At 55.9% G+C, this 18809-nt stretch overlaps 6 protein-coding genes across 6 annotated transcripts; 2 read left to right on the top strand and 4 right to left on the bottom strand.

Moving 5' to 3' along the window:
* Positions 1-488: 488 nt before the first annotated feature.
* Positions 489-3379, bottom strand: BAUCODRAFT_123867 (uncharacterized protein; the record flags this gene model as incomplete). Its single annotated transcript, XM_007679703.1, has 2 exons — positions 489-3032; positions 3095-3379. The coding sequence occupies 2 exons, from the start codon at positions 3377-3379 to the stop codon at positions 489-491; spliced, it is 2829 nt and encodes a 942-aa protein (XP_007677893.1).
* A 126-nt stretch (positions 3380-3505) lies between these two features.
* On the bottom strand, positions 3506-4324 carry BAUCODRAFT_541452 (uncharacterized protein). The gene is made up of 2 exons (XM_007679702.1): positions 3813-4324; positions 3506-3750 (listed from the first exon to the last, which is right to left on the bottom strand). Exons 1-2 carry the CDS (start codon positions 4097-4099, stop codon positions 3633-3635), a joined length of 405 nt encoding a protein of 134 aa, XP_007677892.1. The 5' UTR covers positions 4100-4324; the 3' UTR covers positions 3506-3632.
* A 3399-nt stretch (positions 4325-7723) lies between these two features.
* BAUCODRAFT_123866 (uncharacterized protein) lies at positions 7724-8410 on the top strand (the record flags this gene model as incomplete). Its single annotated transcript, XM_007679701.1, has 2 exons — positions 7724-7794; positions 7843-8410. The coding sequence occupies 2 exons, from the start codon at positions 7724-7726 to the stop codon at positions 8408-8410; spliced, it is 639 nt and encodes a 212-aa protein (XP_007677891.1).
* A 267-nt stretch (positions 8411-8677) lies between these two features.
* Positions 8678-12506, bottom strand: BAUCODRAFT_110911 (uncharacterized protein; the record flags this gene model as incomplete). Its single annotated transcript, XM_007679700.1, has 1 exon — positions 8678-12506. Exon 1 carries the CDS (start codon positions 12491-12493, stop codon positions 8678-8680), a length of 3816 nt encoding a protein of 1271 aa, XP_007677890.1. The 5' UTR covers positions 12494-12506.
* Positions 12507-12964: 458 nt separating this feature from the next.
* On the top strand, positions 12965-14780 carry BAUCODRAFT_35405 (uncharacterized protein). Its single transcript, XM_007679281.1, has one exon. It carries the CDS (start codon positions 13061-13063, stop codon positions 14438-14440), a length of 1380 nt encoding a protein of 459 aa, XP_007677471.1. The 5' UTR covers positions 12965-13060; the 3' UTR covers positions 14441-14780.
* Positions 14731-18639, bottom strand: BAUCODRAFT_59330 (uncharacterized protein; the record flags this gene model as incomplete). Its single annotated transcript, XM_007679337.1, has 1 exon — positions 14731-18639. A coding segment is annotated over one exon (3909 nt), but the record flags the coding sequence as incomplete, so codon positions are not given.
* Positions 18640-18809: the final 170 nt, after the last annotated feature.

Below are 18809 nucleotides of genomic sequence, written 5' to 3'. Positions count from 1 at the left end.
AGCAGCCCTAGGCAGAGTGGTAAGAGCGCTTCCTTCTGCTAATAATCAGCGGCATCAGTTCGAAACTTGCCTGGTTGTGGCGGTGGAAAGGGACACCAGGGGAGTTCAACCTCAGCAGGACATATGTATCTGTGGCCGAAATACCGCAAACGTGCTCAACACCTTCGAGTAGGACGCACCCTCTTCGTATAGGACGCCCACCTGCAGGTCAGCAGCCATAATGCAGGGACCTCGCTGCACAAACCAGCTTGTCGCCAGTACTCTCGTCCATTTGCCGATCACAGAAGCCATGTATATAACTGCTATCCGATTTGGATCTGCTTGGATGGGCATACTACGCGGCACCAAAGTACATTCGATGCAAGTGAGACAGTGAAAAAATCCTAGCAACCGAGTATACTTCGCTCGCACATGCAGGTTGTTGGTATTAATCAGAAGCCAGAACGCCACGCCATGCATGACAAACACAGGGAGGTTTGATCTCACATTCATGTCATTTCACGTTTCTCCTCCTTCTCAATTCTTCTAAACTCCATCTCCACCAACTTCACACACACATCCGCAATATCCTGCCCAGTCCTCCACGTTCGTATCGTCACACCTCTGGGCTCCAGTTCACGCTTGACCTTCGCAAGCCGAGCAACCCAAAGGTATTCCTTCTTCGTCATGCCCGCCTCGCTAGGAGTTGCGGGCAGGCTGTCAAAGCTGTCGTCTTCACCCCAGCCGCCCGAGAGCCTATTAGACGACTTGGTGCGAGAGAGGCTGAAAGGGTAGGAAGAGACGTTGCGCCGACTAGGCAGCGGTGGTCTGTTGCCGGTCGGAGTTGTGGGCCGGGGTGTTGCGTCGTTCATGGCGCGAAGCTCATCCATTGATTTCGTGGCTCCGCCGGACAAACGGCGAGGTGCATCGAGCCGTGCTGGAGCCGATGGCGGCGTCGGCTGGTCGGTCGTGGACTGGGGATGGTGCCAGTTCGCCGCACTGGAGAAACGCTGCATCATCTTTGGCCTGTTTGGAAGTGGTGGCCGTCTGGTAGTTGTAACCGGAGAGTCTTGCCTAGAGACCTGCGAGAGGGGAGACGGTTGGAGCTGTGTCTGCAGCGCTGTCATATGTGGCATTGCAGGTGGTGGCAGTGGCGAAGGTGGCCGCGAACCATCAAGTTGCCACATTGCCGAGGGGGGCTTCACAGCTGAAGAAGGCTTCCGTGGGCGGGGCGGAGGCAGCTTGGATGCGAAGTTCTCGGGTGTAGGCGTCGTTGCTTGGCTGTTTGGTGACGGGCTACGCAGCGATTGTGGCTTTGGCGGTGGAGATGGAGTAGCCTTTTGCCCATTCGCCACGCCATTGATGCTCTTGAGCAAGCTAGATGGTACTGAAGGCTCCAGCCAGGGCCTCCTTGGAGTTGGCTCACTAAAGTCAATAAGATCTTCCTCCTCTGGTGAAGCTGTCATTCTTGCGCCCGGATCAATCCTTTCTTCCCGCGGACGTTGCGGTAGCGATGGCTTCGACGTCCCCTCTATGACACCGTCGAGGCTATCATGCCTCGCAGCGTCCGGATTGATACCTCTACGTGCACGTCGCGTCTCCTCTTCCATGTCCGCCAGAGAAGCCGCTATTGCTGCTTTGAGTTCAGCCTCGTCATCGCGAGTATCAGCCGGTCGTGACAGGCGCTTCGACATGCTGAGACTGTCGCCGCTACGACCACGGGAATGGGTATTTTTCTGCTGCGGATACAGAGGCGGGCTTATGGAAGGGTCGAAATAGCCGGGCCTTGTGGGCGTCGTGACGTCCCGTATGAAGATGCCGAGCACGCGTCCTGGGTTCTCTCGTGCGGTGTCAGCATAGACCTCAAGATCTGCCTCGCCACTGTCTCCGACTAGGATGAATTTCCGTTCCGGGAAGTCTCTAAACAGCTTGTCGAGCGATGACTTCTTTCTCTCCGCCACCGGCTCGAATATGCCGTTGAGCAAGCCCGCATACTGCTTGAGGTGAAAAGAGCCTTTAGGCAGTTTAGCGAGCTTGAAGTAGCTCGCTAAAACCGGGAACATCTGCCAGGGCGAGTTCGAAACATAATGCAGCTTTACGCCCATATCGTGTAGAGTCGTGTACCACTCACGGACGCCTTCGATAGTGAGATCACCAAGTTCACGTACAAAAGCATTGCGCACGACCTCGCCTACGCCCATGCTGATTGCTGAATGCTTTACGGTGTCGTCAATGTCACTGATCAGACTGACTCCCTTTGGCGAGGTGACCTTAACCTCCTCAGTAGCGGAGAGCTTATCGGTGGCCAATATGCGCACGTGAGTGGGCACGAAATCCAGGGCAGCGCGGTGCGTGAAGTGACCCGATGCGTCCGTGAATACGGTTTGTTGCCTCGAGTTCGAGTCATTGTAGAAGAACAGCCTGATAGGGCTGTTTTGGATGGCATTGTTCATGAACGGTCGCACCCTTTGCATCAGGTGCGCATTCGCTTTGGAAAGCTCTACCGGGCTTAGCTTGGAGCCTTGCGACCACGACGCTCGCTTCTGGAGAGGCGCAATGGTCGGAGAGCCTCCGTCTGCCGAAGATGTCGAGCTGACGATTGACGAACGGTTGGTATGCCGGCCATCTGGCGATGCGCCTGCACTTGGGCTACCAAACACGCCCTCCGGATCAGGGCTCTTGGTTGGGTCTTCCGTGTATATACCGCGAGCCGCATTCTTCCGCTCGAGTTCGCCTTTTCGATTGATCTTTTCGATCTCGAGCTGGATGAGATCTTCTTCCTCACGTGACTGCCGCTCTGGACTACCTGACCTGCTTGGCGCTTGGCTTGGCACGCCCGATTCGCTCCACCGCCCTGTCGGCTGAGGTACACCAGCGATTTGCCTCAGCGCTCCGATTGCCAACCGATGCTTGCGGGTGTAAGGGCCTTTGTGCGGTGTATATAGCCATCCTCTCACGTCTACATCGACCACAGCATTTCGGTCCTTGTGACTCTCGAACTCGTTGTGCCAGTAGTCGCGCTGATTGTTCAGGTTTGGTATGTCTTTCGAAGGCTATGCTTTCGTCAGCGCAACTGACCTGCTTTCACAAATGCTCCTTAACCCGCGCGGCTTACCTGGTGCTTAGCATGCCTCCTCGCATAGCTGGGAAACAGCACCATCTCCTCATGGTCGCTGCGTACCACAGCTGCATCCAGTAATGCTCCCTTCGCAGCACCACTCGCATGCTCGCCGACGTCCCTATCGCCGCCATCATCGCCGGTGAAGTAGTTGTGACGTATCTCATTCGCAGCTCTCAGGTAGCCCGCAAGCTTTTTGCGGCGAGAGCCTTGGCCTACAGCTTCAAGTCGAGGGCTGGGAGGCCCGTAAGACTGCCCACTGTCTGCTCCATAGTAGGCCATCTTCGCAGACCGCCGCTCAAGTGCACCATCTTCGAGGGTTCCGGAACGTGGCACGCCAGGAGACTGCCTTCTTAGGCTGACAGGTCGTGCACCAACTACCCGCTGCTGTTTACGCAAACGTCTAGAGACCAGATATTTCCAGATACGCGAATATGCCTTATGCCCTAGGGATGGTAGGTGAATATAACGATACTCCCACAGGCGTCTCTTCGTGCGATCGCGAACATTGTGGAAGAGCTCGTTGAAGCCGCCTCTACAGTTGTGATTGAAGCTCCGAAGAAAGGCCTTCCATGAGGGAGCCACGGCTGGCTACGGTGGGAGACAGAATCCACCTCCCGAAACGGATACGAGTGCCTGCCTGCCTACCTATTCTATGCATCAACCAGTAAGCCCTTGACCAGCGTACCAACGTGCTTGCGCGTTTCTTGCCCACATGCATGTTCGGAGCAGGGAGTACGTCATTCCAGCCAAGCTTTTGGGCGGCTCCATGCAACCTTCATTGACACATTTGGCATCTTGCACCCTCTTCGCAGCCTTTCCGTTTGAACATCTTCTGGAGCGAACAGTTCCCCCCAGTGGCAGAGCAAAATAGAAGCCTTCGATGACAACTACGTTACTCTGGGAACAGCATGTCTTGGGCATGAGCCGCATGTACCTTCGCACAACGGCGAATGACATTCGTGTCTCAATTTGATACCGACGAATACGGCTCGTTGGCATAGCTGCAAGAAGCCGTTGGAAGTGGTGCGCATAGTATTCACCATAACCAAGGCAACAGCAATCGTTTTGTCTAGGAATGGGAGGGTCGAGGGTGGAAGACAAGGCTCTCCCAGATCTCGAGTCCGTACAGTACTCGCCGTGACGCGCTAGCGAAGTCGTAAAATGCACTGCGCTTTTGCAGCCTGGTCTCCACGGGCGGAGGCTATCTGCCGTCTGCACTGGAGCTCCTCACTATAAGTACCGAGACATTGCGGCAGTCCCTATACCCAACGTAATAGTCCGAATGGCTACGCATGGCTCTGCCACATGGCGCATGGTAACCATGTCTTTGATTTCGTCAACAACCTTTCAAGAGGCGCTGCGCTATCGCTTGGATTGGCGAGCGGACGAAAGTCTATATGGCGACGCATAAGCCCGAAGGGGACAAGCTGACCGTTTACAAGTGCGCGACTCACGACCTACATTTGCTAAAAGGCGTGGCACGAGCGTTCAATGTCCAGACAAGAAACGTTAACTCAAACGATCGCAATCTAGTTCGCTGGACAACACTGCTTGCACTTGCAAACAGGAGACCCTGCTTGCGACATTCGGCGCCCCAAGCTACAATATGTAGTAGTGTGCTCTTCATCTATATATGACCCTTGTCCGTACCTGCAGATATCGAGACACATCCCTGCTTGTCCAGTCACTGTACATACAGCATCCTTGTCACACAACTGCTAGACAGCTGTTTCTGACCACACGCTCTTGAACCTACCCATTCACCATCCACTTGACCTATACCGCATCCATCAACAGCCAGGAAGACTCAAGAAATCCACTCGTTCAAGTGAGCTGTACATTGGCATTGATTGCTGCAGGAAGAACTTGAAACACCAAGACCACGACAGGAGGAACACACTGCATGCGCAATTGAAGTCAGAAGGACGGATCAAGCAGCTAAGTACATATATCAGGTGCAATCATCAGACGCTGACAAAAGGCAAAGAGAGCCTTGACTACCGAGAGAGCAATAGCACTGCGCGAACGACTATCTCTCTGTTCTTTGTGATTGCATCCTTGGAACTAGTGAGGAGGGTGTAACGCTGTGTACTGGTCGCCTCTCGGTCAACCGCTACAACCATGCATTTGCCTGCAGTAAGTATACTTCAGTCGTCTATACCCGAAAAGCGGACTGACATGCTCTGCAGCTCCCTGTTTTCGCAATACTAACAACAGCCACATTCGCTAAACCTATTGTTCGACGAACGCTACAGCATCGTCAATTCACCAATGCTACTTTTACTAACGTTACTTCGACCGAAACGACGAATGGTACAAATTTGACCGCCACAACGAACACAACAGATTCCTCATTGAATTTGACAACGACGTCAACGTCGCTTGCATGCGTGTCGACGGCAACTCTGACCTCTGGTATGCAGACGCAATATACTACCATGATCAATAGCTAATGCCACGCCAGGTGAGACTTGTAGTGAAGTCGCGTCAGCATATGGTATCCAGCTATCAGCATATGAGGCAAGCCTTCCCGGAGACTCTGATGCCTGTCAGAGTCTGCTGGCAGGGTATCAGATCTGCGTTACCAGTCCTCCTGTGAACAACGCTACGTTAGCTGCATCGAACACTACCTCAGCCTCATCGAACCAAACCTTTGGGACGGTACAAGCGGCCAACAGTGTTGTGAACACTACGCAGACTTCCAGCAACCTCACGACCTCGTCCGCATCGAACCTTACCACTACAAGGGTTGTGCAAGGGCTCAATGTCGCTGTAACTATTTCGGATGCTACTGAGAGCCTCACAACCTTATCCGCATCAGACCTGGCCACTACTGGTGTCGTGCATGGGCTTAATGTCGCCTCGACTACCTCGGAGCCTTCGGATAGCCTCACGACCTCATCCGCAACGAACGTAACCACTACTGGGGTCGCGCAGGGGCTCAATGTCGCCTCGACTACCTCGGAGCCTTCGGATAGCCTCACGACCTCATCCGCAACGAACGTAACCACTACTAGGGTGGTGCAGGGGCTCAATGTCGCCTCGACTACTTCGGAGCCTTCGGATAGCCTCACGACCTTATCCGCAACGAACCTAACCACTACTGGGGTCGCGCAGGGGCTCAATGTCGCCTCGACTACCTCGGAGCCTTCGGACAGCCTCACGACCTCATCCGCAACGAACGTAACCACTACTAGGGTGGTGCAGGGGCTCAATGTCGCCTCGACTACTTCGGAGCCTTCGGATAGCCTTACGACCTCATCCGCAACGAACGTAACCACTACTAGGGTGGTGCAGGGGCTCAATGCCGCCGTGACTACCTCGGACTCTGCGGAAAGCCTCTCGACCCCGGGTCCAACGACCCTGACCATCACGAGGACCATTCAGGCGCTCAACTCTGAACCATCGACGGAAACGCTTACGACGACCGTTCAGGCGCCTAATACTGATGCCACTGCCTCCCAGTCTACGGAGAGCCCCTCGACCGCGGATGTATCGACCATGATCTATACGACGACCGTTCAGGCGCCCAACTCCGATCCATCCACCCTGACTATTACGACGACCGTTCAGGTGCCCAACGCCGCTACCACTGCCTCGCAGCCTGCTGGAAGCCTTTCGACCCCGGGTGCATCGACCATGACTATTACGAGGATCATTCAGGGCCCAAACACCGGTGCCACTACCTCGCAGCCTGCGGAAAGCCTCTCGACTACCGATGCATCGACCCAGACCTTGACCACGATCGTTCAAGCGCCCAACACCGATGTCACCACAACGCAGGCCCCGGAAAGCCTCTCGACCTCGGATGCATCAGTCCTGACATTCACGACGATCCTTCAGGCGCCCAATGGAGAGGTGACCACGACGCTGCCTCTGGGAAGGCTTTCGACACGAACGAGCTTCACCACCGTCGAGCTGACGTACACCGTCGGGGCTGGCCGGTTCCAGGGTGAGCGAACGGTAACCGTTACGCGGACTAAGAGCGATGTTTTCACTGTCACGACCACCACTACCGAACCGTGTACGGACGCAATTAGCACAAGCACTGCAACGGTAGAGGCTGCACAGTCGCTGGTGACCATCACACCAAGGTTCGTACCGCCGTTCTGCACATCAGATTGTCGCGATGACACCATCGATACCTCATACAGGTCTCGGGGGTTCGGTCCGGTCACTACTGCGACCGCATCCACAACTACAAGCTTGCAGACCTCTTCGACCTCCTCAACGCTGTCATCGGCGACATCAAGCACGTCCAGCGCGGTGCTAACGTCGTCTAGCGTGGCGACATTCTTGGCCACGGCAAGCACATCCACTACGGGGTCAGCATCGTCTAGCACCACGACAGCCTCAACCGCATCAAGCACGTCTCCTACTGGATCGTCATCGTCTAGCGTCGCGACATCTTCAGCTACGCCGATCACGTTTGCTGCAGGACTAACATCGTCTAGCTCCACGACAGCCCTGACCACGTCTAGCACCTCCACTACAGGACTGACCTCGTCCAGCCCCACCACAACGCTGACAAGCACTAGCACTAGCTCGCTAACGTTCACAGTAACCTCCACCTCCTCGTCCGCCGCAGCAACAGCGACCTCGGCCGGCGTTGATGCATACACGATGTACACCGGCAACGGCTCCGTCGCAGCCGGCTGGCCTGCTGAGTCGCAGTGGGTCAGCTTCGATTACATGTACGTCAACAGCTAATTCCGACCTTTCATCATACTGACCCAACCCAGGTTCACCGCCAACACACCGAACATGCTCGCATCATGCGCTCAATGGGGCGTTCCCAACAACAGTGACGACGAAACCGCCGATATCAAGACCGCAATCCAATCGATCGCTTCCTCGACAGGTGTCGACCCCCGCTTCATCCTCGCAGTCATCATGCAAGAATCGACCGGTTGCGTACGCGTCATCACGACCCAGTACTCCGTCTTCAACCCGGGCCTCATGCAATCCCACAACGGCACGGGCACTTGCAACACCAACTCCGCACCGATCAACGTCCCAGGCGTCTCGGCTACCGGCACCGTGCAGACCCCGTGTCCGTACAGCGAGATCTCTCAGATGATCGAAGACGGTACCGCCGGGACAGCCTCGGGAGACGGTCTGGAGCAGGTGTTGCAGAAGCAGGGTAACAGTGATGTCAGCATGTTCTACAGGGCTGCGAGGATGTACAACGGAGGCAGCATTGACCCCAGCGGTGACCTCGGCAAGGGGTGCTGCACCCTTTGCTATGCAAGTGACATTGCCAACCGGCTAACCGGATGGGTTAATGCGCCGCATGGGTGCACGCTTTAAGCTTGCTTTGCTGGGATAGAGGCGTTGCGAGAATGATACAGCGATGGGAGAGGGCGACCTAGACTGCTTTAGTGACATACTGGGACGAAGGATGGGACACACGGCTGCGATTGGTGCTGTTTCATGCGGGCTTGTCTGCTTTAATGACGATAGTGACGCGTGATGAGAGATGAAGAGTAGATAGAACGAGGGCGTCGGACAATAATGTACATCAACAGCCGACTTGCGCAACCATATATAGTTGATCAACTTACACATAGAGCCTACCTACCGCTTCGTGCCCTTCCCTCTCCGACTCTGCAACCCGTGCCTGAAAGCGCCAGGCTTCCCTCTCGCCTTCCTAATCCCACCTCCGCCGCCACCTTGACCGCCACTCATCTTCTCCGCACCCAAACCGCGGCGCATGGGCCTCTGCTTCCCTCCACCCCTCCCACCACGATCCGCTCGCGGTTTAGCATGCGCCCTGACCGCAGCCGCCACTTCCTGCTCATCCACGTCCATTTCCTCATCGCCGCCACCATCAGCATCACGCTTATTACTAAACTTCAGCTTGCCCTTTTCGCCTCGCCTCGGCGCATCTTTTCCCTTCAACGCGGCAACATACGCATTGATCCCGCCTTCTAGCGAACCATCGCCAGGCTCACTACCATTCAGCATGCCCTTGTCCTCAAACTCCATAACATCGTCATCGGATGCTTCCTCGTTGAAGACAAGCTTGCCGTCCAAGTCCACGTCCGCCTTCCTCTTCACTCCGTTCGCCATTCGTGGCTTCGTAGGCTTAGTGGACGACACATGCCCCAGCGCTCTCCGATCCAATAGGTCCAGCGGCTCATCCTCTTCTTCGACAATGTACTGCCGCCCGCCCTTCTGACCAGCTTTCTTGCCCTTCTCTGCAGCCCGTCCCAACACCTCGTCATCGGAGATGTCCTCGCTTTCCGCTCCCTCTTCCTCATCGGAGCCGTACACCGCTTGATCGTACTCACTCTCGAACCTGCCCTTCCTCCTTCCAGATACGTCGTCATCGTCGTCCTCCTCTCCCGCACCGTCCTTTCTCTTCTTCTTCCGATCACGGCTCTTCCGGATATTACTGATCAGCTTCCGATCCGCTTCAGGAGTATACTTCTCCACAACCTCAATACCAAACCGCCTAATCATACGCTCGAAAATATGCTTCACCTTCGCCTTGAAATGTGCTTTGTGTTCGTGACTCCACACAAGCAGATTGGGGATCAGTGTCGGCAGTCTCTGAACCACAAGCTCAGTCGGCAGGCTGATAATGCAAACCTTGACAAAGCCGAGCACACTACGCACGATTTCACGATTTTTGCTTGTCAGGAACAGATCCATCGTCTGCACCAGATCGCTCACGGTCTCGGGCTTCAGCTTACTGCGAAATTCATACAACAGCCGCGTGAGCGCTGTGATGGAAGCGGAGATCATGTGTGGAGTCGAACCTGCTAGGCCGGCAGATACCATCGTGAAGTACTCTTCGAGGCTCGCTTGTGCTGGTGGGGCGTCCGCGGGCATATTGGGAACTTTCGCGTTCACCACTGTGCCGCCTTCGCTCATCTTCTCACCCATCAGGACCAAAAGGTCGAAGGCAGCCGTCCGGGCCTTTTCGTTGACTTCTTTGGCACTGATGACAACTTCCGACAAGACAGCAGGTATGAAATGCAGGTCGTCCTTTGGTAAGAAAGGCACTACTTGTGCGATACTTGCCAGTCTGTCTCGTCTTGCAGGCGCTAAGGCTTTATCAGCTGCGGTGAGAACAAGCTGCTGGAGCTCGACACTACGCTCTCCGAGTGCCTGCTTGCCGATCTCCGACTCGGCAAGGCGTGGGATGAGCTTATATGCCTTCTTCTGCAGCTGAGCGTCGTCCTGTTTGTTAACAATGTTTGCAGCCATATTGAACAAGCCAGCGAAGCTTTGGCGGGGGAGGTAGATAGACATGGTGATAACAAGGTCCATCAGTGTATGCGACATCGGCGGCATCTTGCTCTTTGCCTCTTCGCTCGAAGGCTGCTGTTTCTTGTCGGCGGATCCGTCAGTGGTGCTTTCGGTAAGTGAACCTTCTAGCATCGTCGCCACGCGCTCAAAAGTCTCCAACAATTCCTTCTCGGGCGTGATGCTGAGGTAAGCATTGATGCATTGCAGTAGGTTACCCCGGTTGTGCGGAAGCGTCTGGCTGTAGACGTTGAACAATACAGCGAGTAGATTGCCCGCAAAGCCTGCGAGATGCTGTATGTTCAATTTAGCCTCCGCCTTCGTGATCCTGCCCTGCTTTATAAGATTGTCATGGTCGTCTTCAAGCTCGGCAATAGCTTTGTTCGTGTCTACAAGGCTTTGCAAACCTTTGCACACGTCCGTCCGCAGTTGCGGCTGCTGATACAGCAAGTTGCTCAGCATCTCTGCGAAATCCTGATCGAAGCTGTTGCGAAGATCAAGCGGCAGTTCGCAGTATCCAGGCAGACAAGCCCATATCTGCGCCACCACCGTCTCGAATATCTTGATCTCCATCGTCTTCTCCGCGCTGCCATGGTTGAGGACTCGTTGAAACATCGTCTCGCTGAGCGGCACTAGCTCCGAGCGGAAGTGCGCAAGGCGTGCATTGCTGGTGGCGTCACGCACTAGGGGCAGTAGCCACGCTCGGCCTGGCTGGGAGTTTACCGATCTGTCGAGATTCAGCGGCAGGATGGATAGAACGTTGTCCGGACCCATCGCACGAATGGCTGCCGAAAGCACAGCGTCCGCTTCCAGCTTGCCTGCGAATGCATCATTGCTACGGAGATCGCCCACAGCTTGCACGATCCCATCCAGCAGCGGAGAGGAGCGCCAGCGTAGTACTTCAAAGGCTGCAGTTTGGACGTTAAAGACCTCGATCCAAGCGGTCTGATACTTGACGCTCAACAAGTCGCGCAGAGTCTTGCCGATCCTTTCTAGTACTTTGTCGTCCATGACGGATGGGTCGAGGAGCACCGAGTCTGGAACGCAGGTGTGCAGCAAGGAGATCAGGCATTCTGACGCCGATATGCGAATATTGTGTGAAGAAGAAGCGAGGAAAGAGGAGATCAACACGAACAGGTCGGGCAACTTCTCAAACGTCTCTTGCGGCTCCACTTGCGCAGAGACGTCGTGGCCACGACTGAGCACGGCGATCCATGGCGGAAGCAGCTGCGAGTCATTTTGCGACGGTTGGAGCTCTGTAATCGCAGCCAGCACCCGAGGAAGTTTGGCAGACGACACCTCATCCGCTAAACCGGCGAAGATGATCTCAAACACCTCAAATGCGGCCATGGTCAAGAACTCGTTACTGCCTCGTGAGATATTGAGCAGCAGCTCGCATAGAGCATCAATCTTTTTGCTTGGCCACCCGTTCTCCGCAGCCGCTATTGCTTTCACAAGTTGCAGTGCATGCATCAGACCCGGCTCATGCTGTTGGTCGTCCTTGTGCCTGTGCTTCCGCTTCTTGGTGCTCGCCTCATCCGCCGCAACCTGCAGGTTTCGAAGTGCAGTCTCGGCGCACATATCCGCGGCTGGATGGTCGAGTGAAGGGCTCGGAGGGGGATTCCTTAGGACTCTGTCCAAAGCTTCGTGCGCCCTCTTGCGAACCTTCGGTCGAGGGTCCATAGCCAGGGCCAACAACCCGCCAACCGCACCTCTTGGACTGCTCTGCGACTGCGGAAGCGCCCATGCCTGCGCATCTTGAGCGACCAGCAGAGACTCTAGGCAGCCAATGCTCGCTCTTAGTAAAGGTGCCTCAGCATCCGAGAGTGTCAAAGCCGGCGCAAGGCTAGCCAGTATCTGCGAGAACTTCGAGCGTAGCAGCGGCGCTGGTACATGGCTCGTCACGAGATCCAGCAGGTAGATGACCGCATAAGCGACTTCCTTGTTGACGATTCCCTTCTCGGTCGAGATGTACTGTTTCAGCAGACTCAACAGTGCGGCGAAATAACCAGTCGGCGTAGGCTCGCTGTCTGAAGTTCGAAGCGTATCTTCGATTGCGCTCAGTACCACGGCCGTTTGTTGCTGGTTTTGCAACTTGGGCGAGGAGCGGATCTTGTCGAGACGCTCTTGCAGAGACATCTTGGGCGCCCGTTTGCTTGTTGATCTCATGCACCAGGTGAGACCAGGACCGCATACAGCATGAAAGTCGAAAAAAGTGCGGAATTGATGCGCTCAAGCCTCGATTGAAGGAAGCTTATCTATTGGCTCCGCTGAAAGCGGCTCTAGCACGGGTAATCCCACCCCGTCGGGTGTCAGTTGTGCCAGGAAACAGCCAGGTCGCCCCCGCAGTAATAGTCAGCTTCCGTTACACCACCACCTCACTCCTATTAACAGGGGACTGGGGGCGGCACGGTAGCGATGATAGCCAAACACAGGGTCACGCACAGGCTGGGCATTCCGATCAAAGACATCGTAGTGAGCCATACCTTACTCAATTACCAGAGTCAGTCACGAAACATCGGACAGAAGCGAGGTAAGAAGGATGGCTTCGGGTAAGCAGAGTAAGTGCGCTGGTCTGTTCAGCACAATGACAGCCAGTTTCCTTGCTTTCCGTCCGTTGCTATTGCGTTGGTCCGAATAGCTACAGTATCAAACATCAAAAATCTACAGCCACAAGCTTGTTCTCGTCCCCTAAAATCCGACGCAATGCTGGCCTCCCGTCGTCTGTTCCAACTCCTCCTGCCAATCTCATTACTCTGTTTCCAGGTGTACAGCATTCTCTTACCTACACAAGATCCTTTCTACCAGCCGCCTACTGGCTTCGAAAACCGGACCCCAGGCGCCATTCTACGCACACGCCGGATCGAGGCTTCCTACTTCGGCCTGATTCCCGATGCCGTGCGTGCATATCAACTGCTCTATCGCACCACAGCAATCAACGGCTCAGCCATAGCCACCGTGACAACCATCTTCAAGCGTCCCCAAGCCATGACAGACCGCTTCATCAGCCTCCAATGCCCCTACGATGGAGCTGCCAAATCCGGCTGCTGTCAGCCAAGCTATAACTACCGGCTCTTCGCGCCACAAGACGACATCATCAACTCGGTGGACTTCCTTTCCCTCCAAGCGCTGCTGATGGATGGCTACATTGTCTCATCACCCGATTACGAAGGACCTGATTCAGCCTTTGGCGCCGGACGGTTATGTGGCATGGCGGTGCTGGACAGCATGCGTGCTACTGCAAAGTTCTGGAAAACACTCAAACTTACCTCGAACAAACCCCTGATAGTTGGTTACGGCTACTCCGGCGGTGCAATCGCCCTCGGGTGGGCCGCTTCGCTCCACGCCCTCTACGCTCCCGAGTTGCACGTCGCCGGCTGGTCACTAGGCGGCACGCCTGCCAACCTCACGGGCACGTTAGCCTCCATCGATGGAACACTCTTCGCGGGCTTCATACCGCAAGCGCTTGTTGGTCTCAGTTCGCCAAGCGCCTACGGAGCCCAACTAATCCCCGTTTACAACCGGATCTTCACTCCCTACGGCAAGACGATCCTCAACATAGCCACCCGCATCTGCGGCGTAGAAAACCTCTTCACCTTCGAGTTCAAGCAGATCCAAGTCCCATCAGTCCAGACTCTAGGCACAAGGCTGCTGCATCAACCAACTATCGCCGCTGTACTGCAGGACAGTATAACGGGCCTCCGTGTCAACGAGACTCCTATTGCGCCAGTGTACATGTACCACGCGATGCAGGATGAGATCATCCCGTACGCGAACGCGAGCGCACTTGGTCGCACATGGTGTGAGAATGGCGCTTCCGTGCAATTCGTGTCTGTTGCAAACGGCGGGCATGCAACGGCCGGCAACCTTGGGTTTGCAGGATCTCTAGCTTTTATCACGGCGGCGTTCAATGATACGACACCCAAGGGGTGCACTCAAACCACCATAGACAACAATCTGCTTGATCTGGCGGTGCTGGGAAGCGAGCTGGAACCTGTGTTGGCACGTATGCTCGAGGCTCTCGCAGTCGTGGGAAGGGGTGACACGAATATCAAGAAGGATCTTTCTCGCTCAAGCAGACGGTGAGGTGATGGCCCTTTTCATGGAAGTGGTATGTCGATCTTCCGCCTGACATCCTGCTGTCGGCAGCGCTTCTCGGACATGCATAGCTTTGGGTATCTTGGTGACCTAATCGAAACCTCTCCGCGTCCAGAACGCCTTCGCTTCTTCTACGGAGGTCGGCATGGTTGAAGCGAGCCTTAAACTTCGCCTTCCACAGCCATGCTCATACCCTTCATTGCCTGCGTCCCATCTCGTGGCCTCCCTACAACAACCCCTCGCCTAACAACCTGATCCACCTCCCGACTCAAGCCAGCCCACACCTCCTTCCGTCGCTCCACCGCCCACCTCGGCCTCTCCCTCGCGGGCCGCCACGCAAGCTTGTTCTCCGGTATCTTAGTAAGATCCACCAATCCTCCACCTTCCGTCTGCGTGACAAGCTGTAACATCTGATGCAACAAGTCTTTGCCCTCACGTTTCAGACCCTCTCGTCTCCTCTGTGCTTCCGGCTTAGGCTGAAGTAACGGCTCATGCAACCACCCCAGCGTCTTCCGCACCGCCACCGGACTATCAGGTGCGGGCATCCGCAGCCGGAAATTCTCGTCATGCAAATAGCAGACCGCACCCTCCAGACACCCAATCTTGACCTTTTGCCTCCGCAAATTCAAGCGCGCAGCAGCGCCCATCGCGTCAGCGTTAACACCATCATCCTTACCGCCTCCCACTTTCCCTTCGTTACCCAACTTACCCATGTCCGTCCTAACCTTCTCAATCTCCTTCTCCGCCTCTTCCCGCGCCTTTCCTAAGTCAAGTTTAGCTCTCTTAATCTGCTCTTTAGCATCCCACAACGCCCGTTCCAGCTCCCCAATCCGCGCAGACCGCTTCCCAGCCTCCTTCATCCTCGCCTCGAGCATCTCGATCCGCACTCCTTGCTCCTCGAGCTCGGTCTCTTTCTCCTTAAGCACGGCGTCGCGCTGTCGGAGGTCTTCATGGGAACGAGTCAGCTCTGCCTCTGTATCGAGGGCAGTGAGTTTCGTCTGTTTCAGCTGGGTAGCCCTTGCGACCCATGGTGCTGGTGCGCGATCGAACTCGACTGTGTTGTCCAGATCTGCAGCGACGGATGCGAGATCTGAGAGTGTGGTCTGGAGGGAGCGGAGGCGGGTGGCGAGTGTATTGAAAGGTCCCGCTTCCGGATCCGAGAGGGCGAAGACGGGTACCGCGGTTTGTGAGAGGATGGTCGTGACTTCGTAAGTTGTAAAGGGGTCGTTGCGGCCTTCGTCGCTGCTGGAGAAGAGATGTTGCAGTGCTTCTCCCGCTTGGCGTGTATACGCTGCGATCTGCGCGGCGGCTGGCTCGACACGGTCGATGTGCTCGGCGCATGACCAGTCGAGTGTAAGTGACCGGGCTTGCAGGTCGGCGAGGGAGCGATGTGTCTTGCCTGCCATGACTTTCGCGTTCCTTGCGGCCTGGATGAGTGTATCGGCGCGGTTCAGGATGAGCGCAAGGTCGGTCGAAGCGGTATCCTCATCCACGTCCTCTTGATGTTCACCGACTCCGTTGACCTCATCTTTGGCCCCAACATTACTCTCAACCATCGCTTTCACAATGCCAAGTGCCGTCGCCGTACCCTCAAGCTGACTCTGCAAACACAACGTCCGCATCACCAACCCTTCCGCATGCGCGGCCAGATCATCCTTCACATGCAAGCTCGCCAGGTGCTCCATAACAGCCATACTCCTCTTCAGCTCCTCCACCATTTCTGCCTCCCTAAGCCCATCACTCCCATCCCTCCGTACCGCATCAAGATAACCATTAAGCGCTCTTTCAACCGGCTCAAGTTCATACAACGCACTCTCCCATTTTGCAAAATCCTCGACCGAGCCGCCACAGATAGACTGCGTGAAACGATCCGCCATCGCCTTGACCCAGGTCAAATGATCCAACACCTGCACAGCAGCGAAGACAGCATCATCCCGCCGTCTTCCCGGCGCACCAAGGCCTTCTCGAACGACACCGGCCACCAGCGCCGCCTTGAATGCAATCCTCTTGAGCCTCAGCAGAGCCAACACGCTGTCCCTTTCCGCCTGGAAAGCATCCGGCAAGAACATCTGCACGATAGCCAGATGCTCACTCGCCTCTTGCGCGTCAAGCTTGCGCAGTTCGAGATCAATGGTCTTGACCTGCGTCTTCTCCGCCGCATCCCTTAACCTCAAGTTCAAGTCCAGCATAGCTCGGCTCTTACTACTCAGATCCGCAGCTTCCGACTCGGAGATCTGCCTGCTCGCTTGCAGATCGGCTAGGTCGCTTTGCATCTGACCTACTAACGCTCGGTAGCGTGTGATGGTGTAGTCAGCCTCATCGAGCGCTTCCTGCTGCTGCTTAGCCGTGCGTTCGCGGTCGTGGAGAAGGCTTTCTTTGAAGTCGATTTCCTCCTGCAATTGCTTCTCGGACTCGGTGTAGTTGACTTGCAATTCGTCATTGAGCTCACGGAGGTCCTCGAGTTCTTCGATTGTGAGACGGAGTTGAGCTATCTGTGCGTCAAGGCGCCCGTTACGTTCGGTCAACTCCTCGATCATCTCTTCGGACTCCAAAGCAACTTCGAGCTGTTGGCGGAGATCGCTGGTGTCCGCTTCCGTACGTAGAAGTTTCTCCTTCGTTTCGTTGTACTGCGTCTGTAAACTATCGGCTTCCTTGACCTGCACTTCAAGGTCATCTATGCGTTCCCTGAGCTCGGCTTCTTTGTCTTGCGTTATGTCTCGTAGCCGAAGCAAAGCTTCGCGCAGCCGCTCGTTGCTCTTTTCCATTTGCAACCATCCGGCACTCGTGCGCTCTTCGGGACTCATCTCTTTGCTCAGCTCGCCATTCTCTTCCTTCAAGATCTCAAGCTCCAGTTCCATCTCCTCATTACGTGCCCGAAGCGCTTCCAGCTCGGCCTGCAAGCTCTCCGCCTTCTCCTCCGCCATCTCCCGGTCCAGCGTGGCAAGCTCCATAACGCTGTCATGTTCAGACTGCATTGATTCCACACCTGCAGCCCTCTTCTCCGCCTCGGCTAAGGTCTGTCTCAGGTCTGCAATCTCCTGTTGCTGAGGCCGGTACTTGTTCTGCAGCTTCTCGATAATGCTCTTGTATTGGTCGCGCTCTTGCTGCGCTTGTTCGAGCGTCTTCTTGACTTCACGGTCTTCTTGCCGCTTGCGCTCCAGTAGGCGGACTTTGGCTTCCAGCTCCTCTATTTGCCGGTTTGAGGCGGTGGTGCTGCGGATGGTGCGCTGTGAATGGATGGATGCTGCCGTAGGCGAGGAAGGTCGCCGTGATCGAGTACTCACCGGAGGCGGATCGGGTGGTATGGGTGGAGGTGCGAAGCTAGGCTTTTCAGGTTCCTCTTCCGGCTCGCGTTCTTGGTCCGGTTCTTGCGCGCTTGGTTGAGCATCATGCACTTGTGGAGTAGCCGGACGGTCACTGGCATCGTCGTCGACGACATCATCAACGACGCCCTCTGCGGTAGAGCTCAACCGCGGTTCAAGCTGAGGGCGTGACGATGGCGCACGTGAAGCGGATGGCCTTGACCGTGCGACGCTACTACTACTACTCGTTCGCGAGATAGATGTCGGCGGAGCCAGGGATGATCGAGAGCTCCGCTGAGTGCTTGACGATCCTGCAGTCGGAAGTACAGACGTCCTTCGCCCCGAGGCCCCAGCTGTTGGTGGAGCGAGACTCTGTCTAGGCTTAGCCGCCGCGCCTGCAGCCGGCCTGCTCTTAGCGGGCGGAGTGTTGGTACGCGACGTCGACGCGCTTGAGACGCCGTTGCTACCCGGTTGCTTGATCGGTGATCGCAGACCACTTCCGAGCCTCGCTCCCGGCGTAGGACTGCGCGCTACCACACTCGCTCCCCTGCCTGGTGCATCCGTGGCAGCCTGTCTCCTGAGCCCATTGACAGCCGTATGCACGTTACTAGGCCTGCCTCTCGCCACGCCGTTGCTCGCTACTGCCTTTGCTCTCGGCCCCTCGTCCTCGAGTACTTGTCGAATGCCGGCCGGCCGTAAGAACATGCCATAGTCAGGCTCGCAGATGAAGTAACGCTCCCCCTTGACGGAGCCATCGTTCTTTCCGGACGCATCCTTAAGCTCTACTCCCACCCAGTCGCCAGTCTGGAAATGTGTTGGGCCGAGGAAGCGAATAGTTGCGATGCGCTGGTCGTTGAGTTCGATCTTTTGGCCCACAGCGAGCGAGGAGATGTTCATGGTCGGGGCCGCATCGCAGACTCTGACGGGTGCATGTCCAGCATTGCGTCCTCCGCCGTGCTTATGCGTGATACGCTGCTTGTACTGTTCCAGCGGTATCTGTACTTGGACGCGGTGGAGGTCGCGTCCAAGCATGTGCCTTCCCAGTGCGGAAGCTG

The sequence above is a fragment of the Baudoinia panamericana genome (assembly GCF_000338955.1).
Source record: "Baudoinia panamericana UAMH 10762 unplaced genomic scaffold BAUCOscaffold_8, whole genome shotgun sequence".
Classification (NCBI taxonomy): Eukaryota; Fungi; Ascomycota; class Dothideomycetes; order Mycosphaerellales; family Teratosphaeriaceae; genus Baudoinia; species Baudoinia panamericana.
The sequence above is the reverse complement of the archived record's forward strand: the minus strand, read 5'-3'. Positions and strand labels throughout refer to the sequence as shown.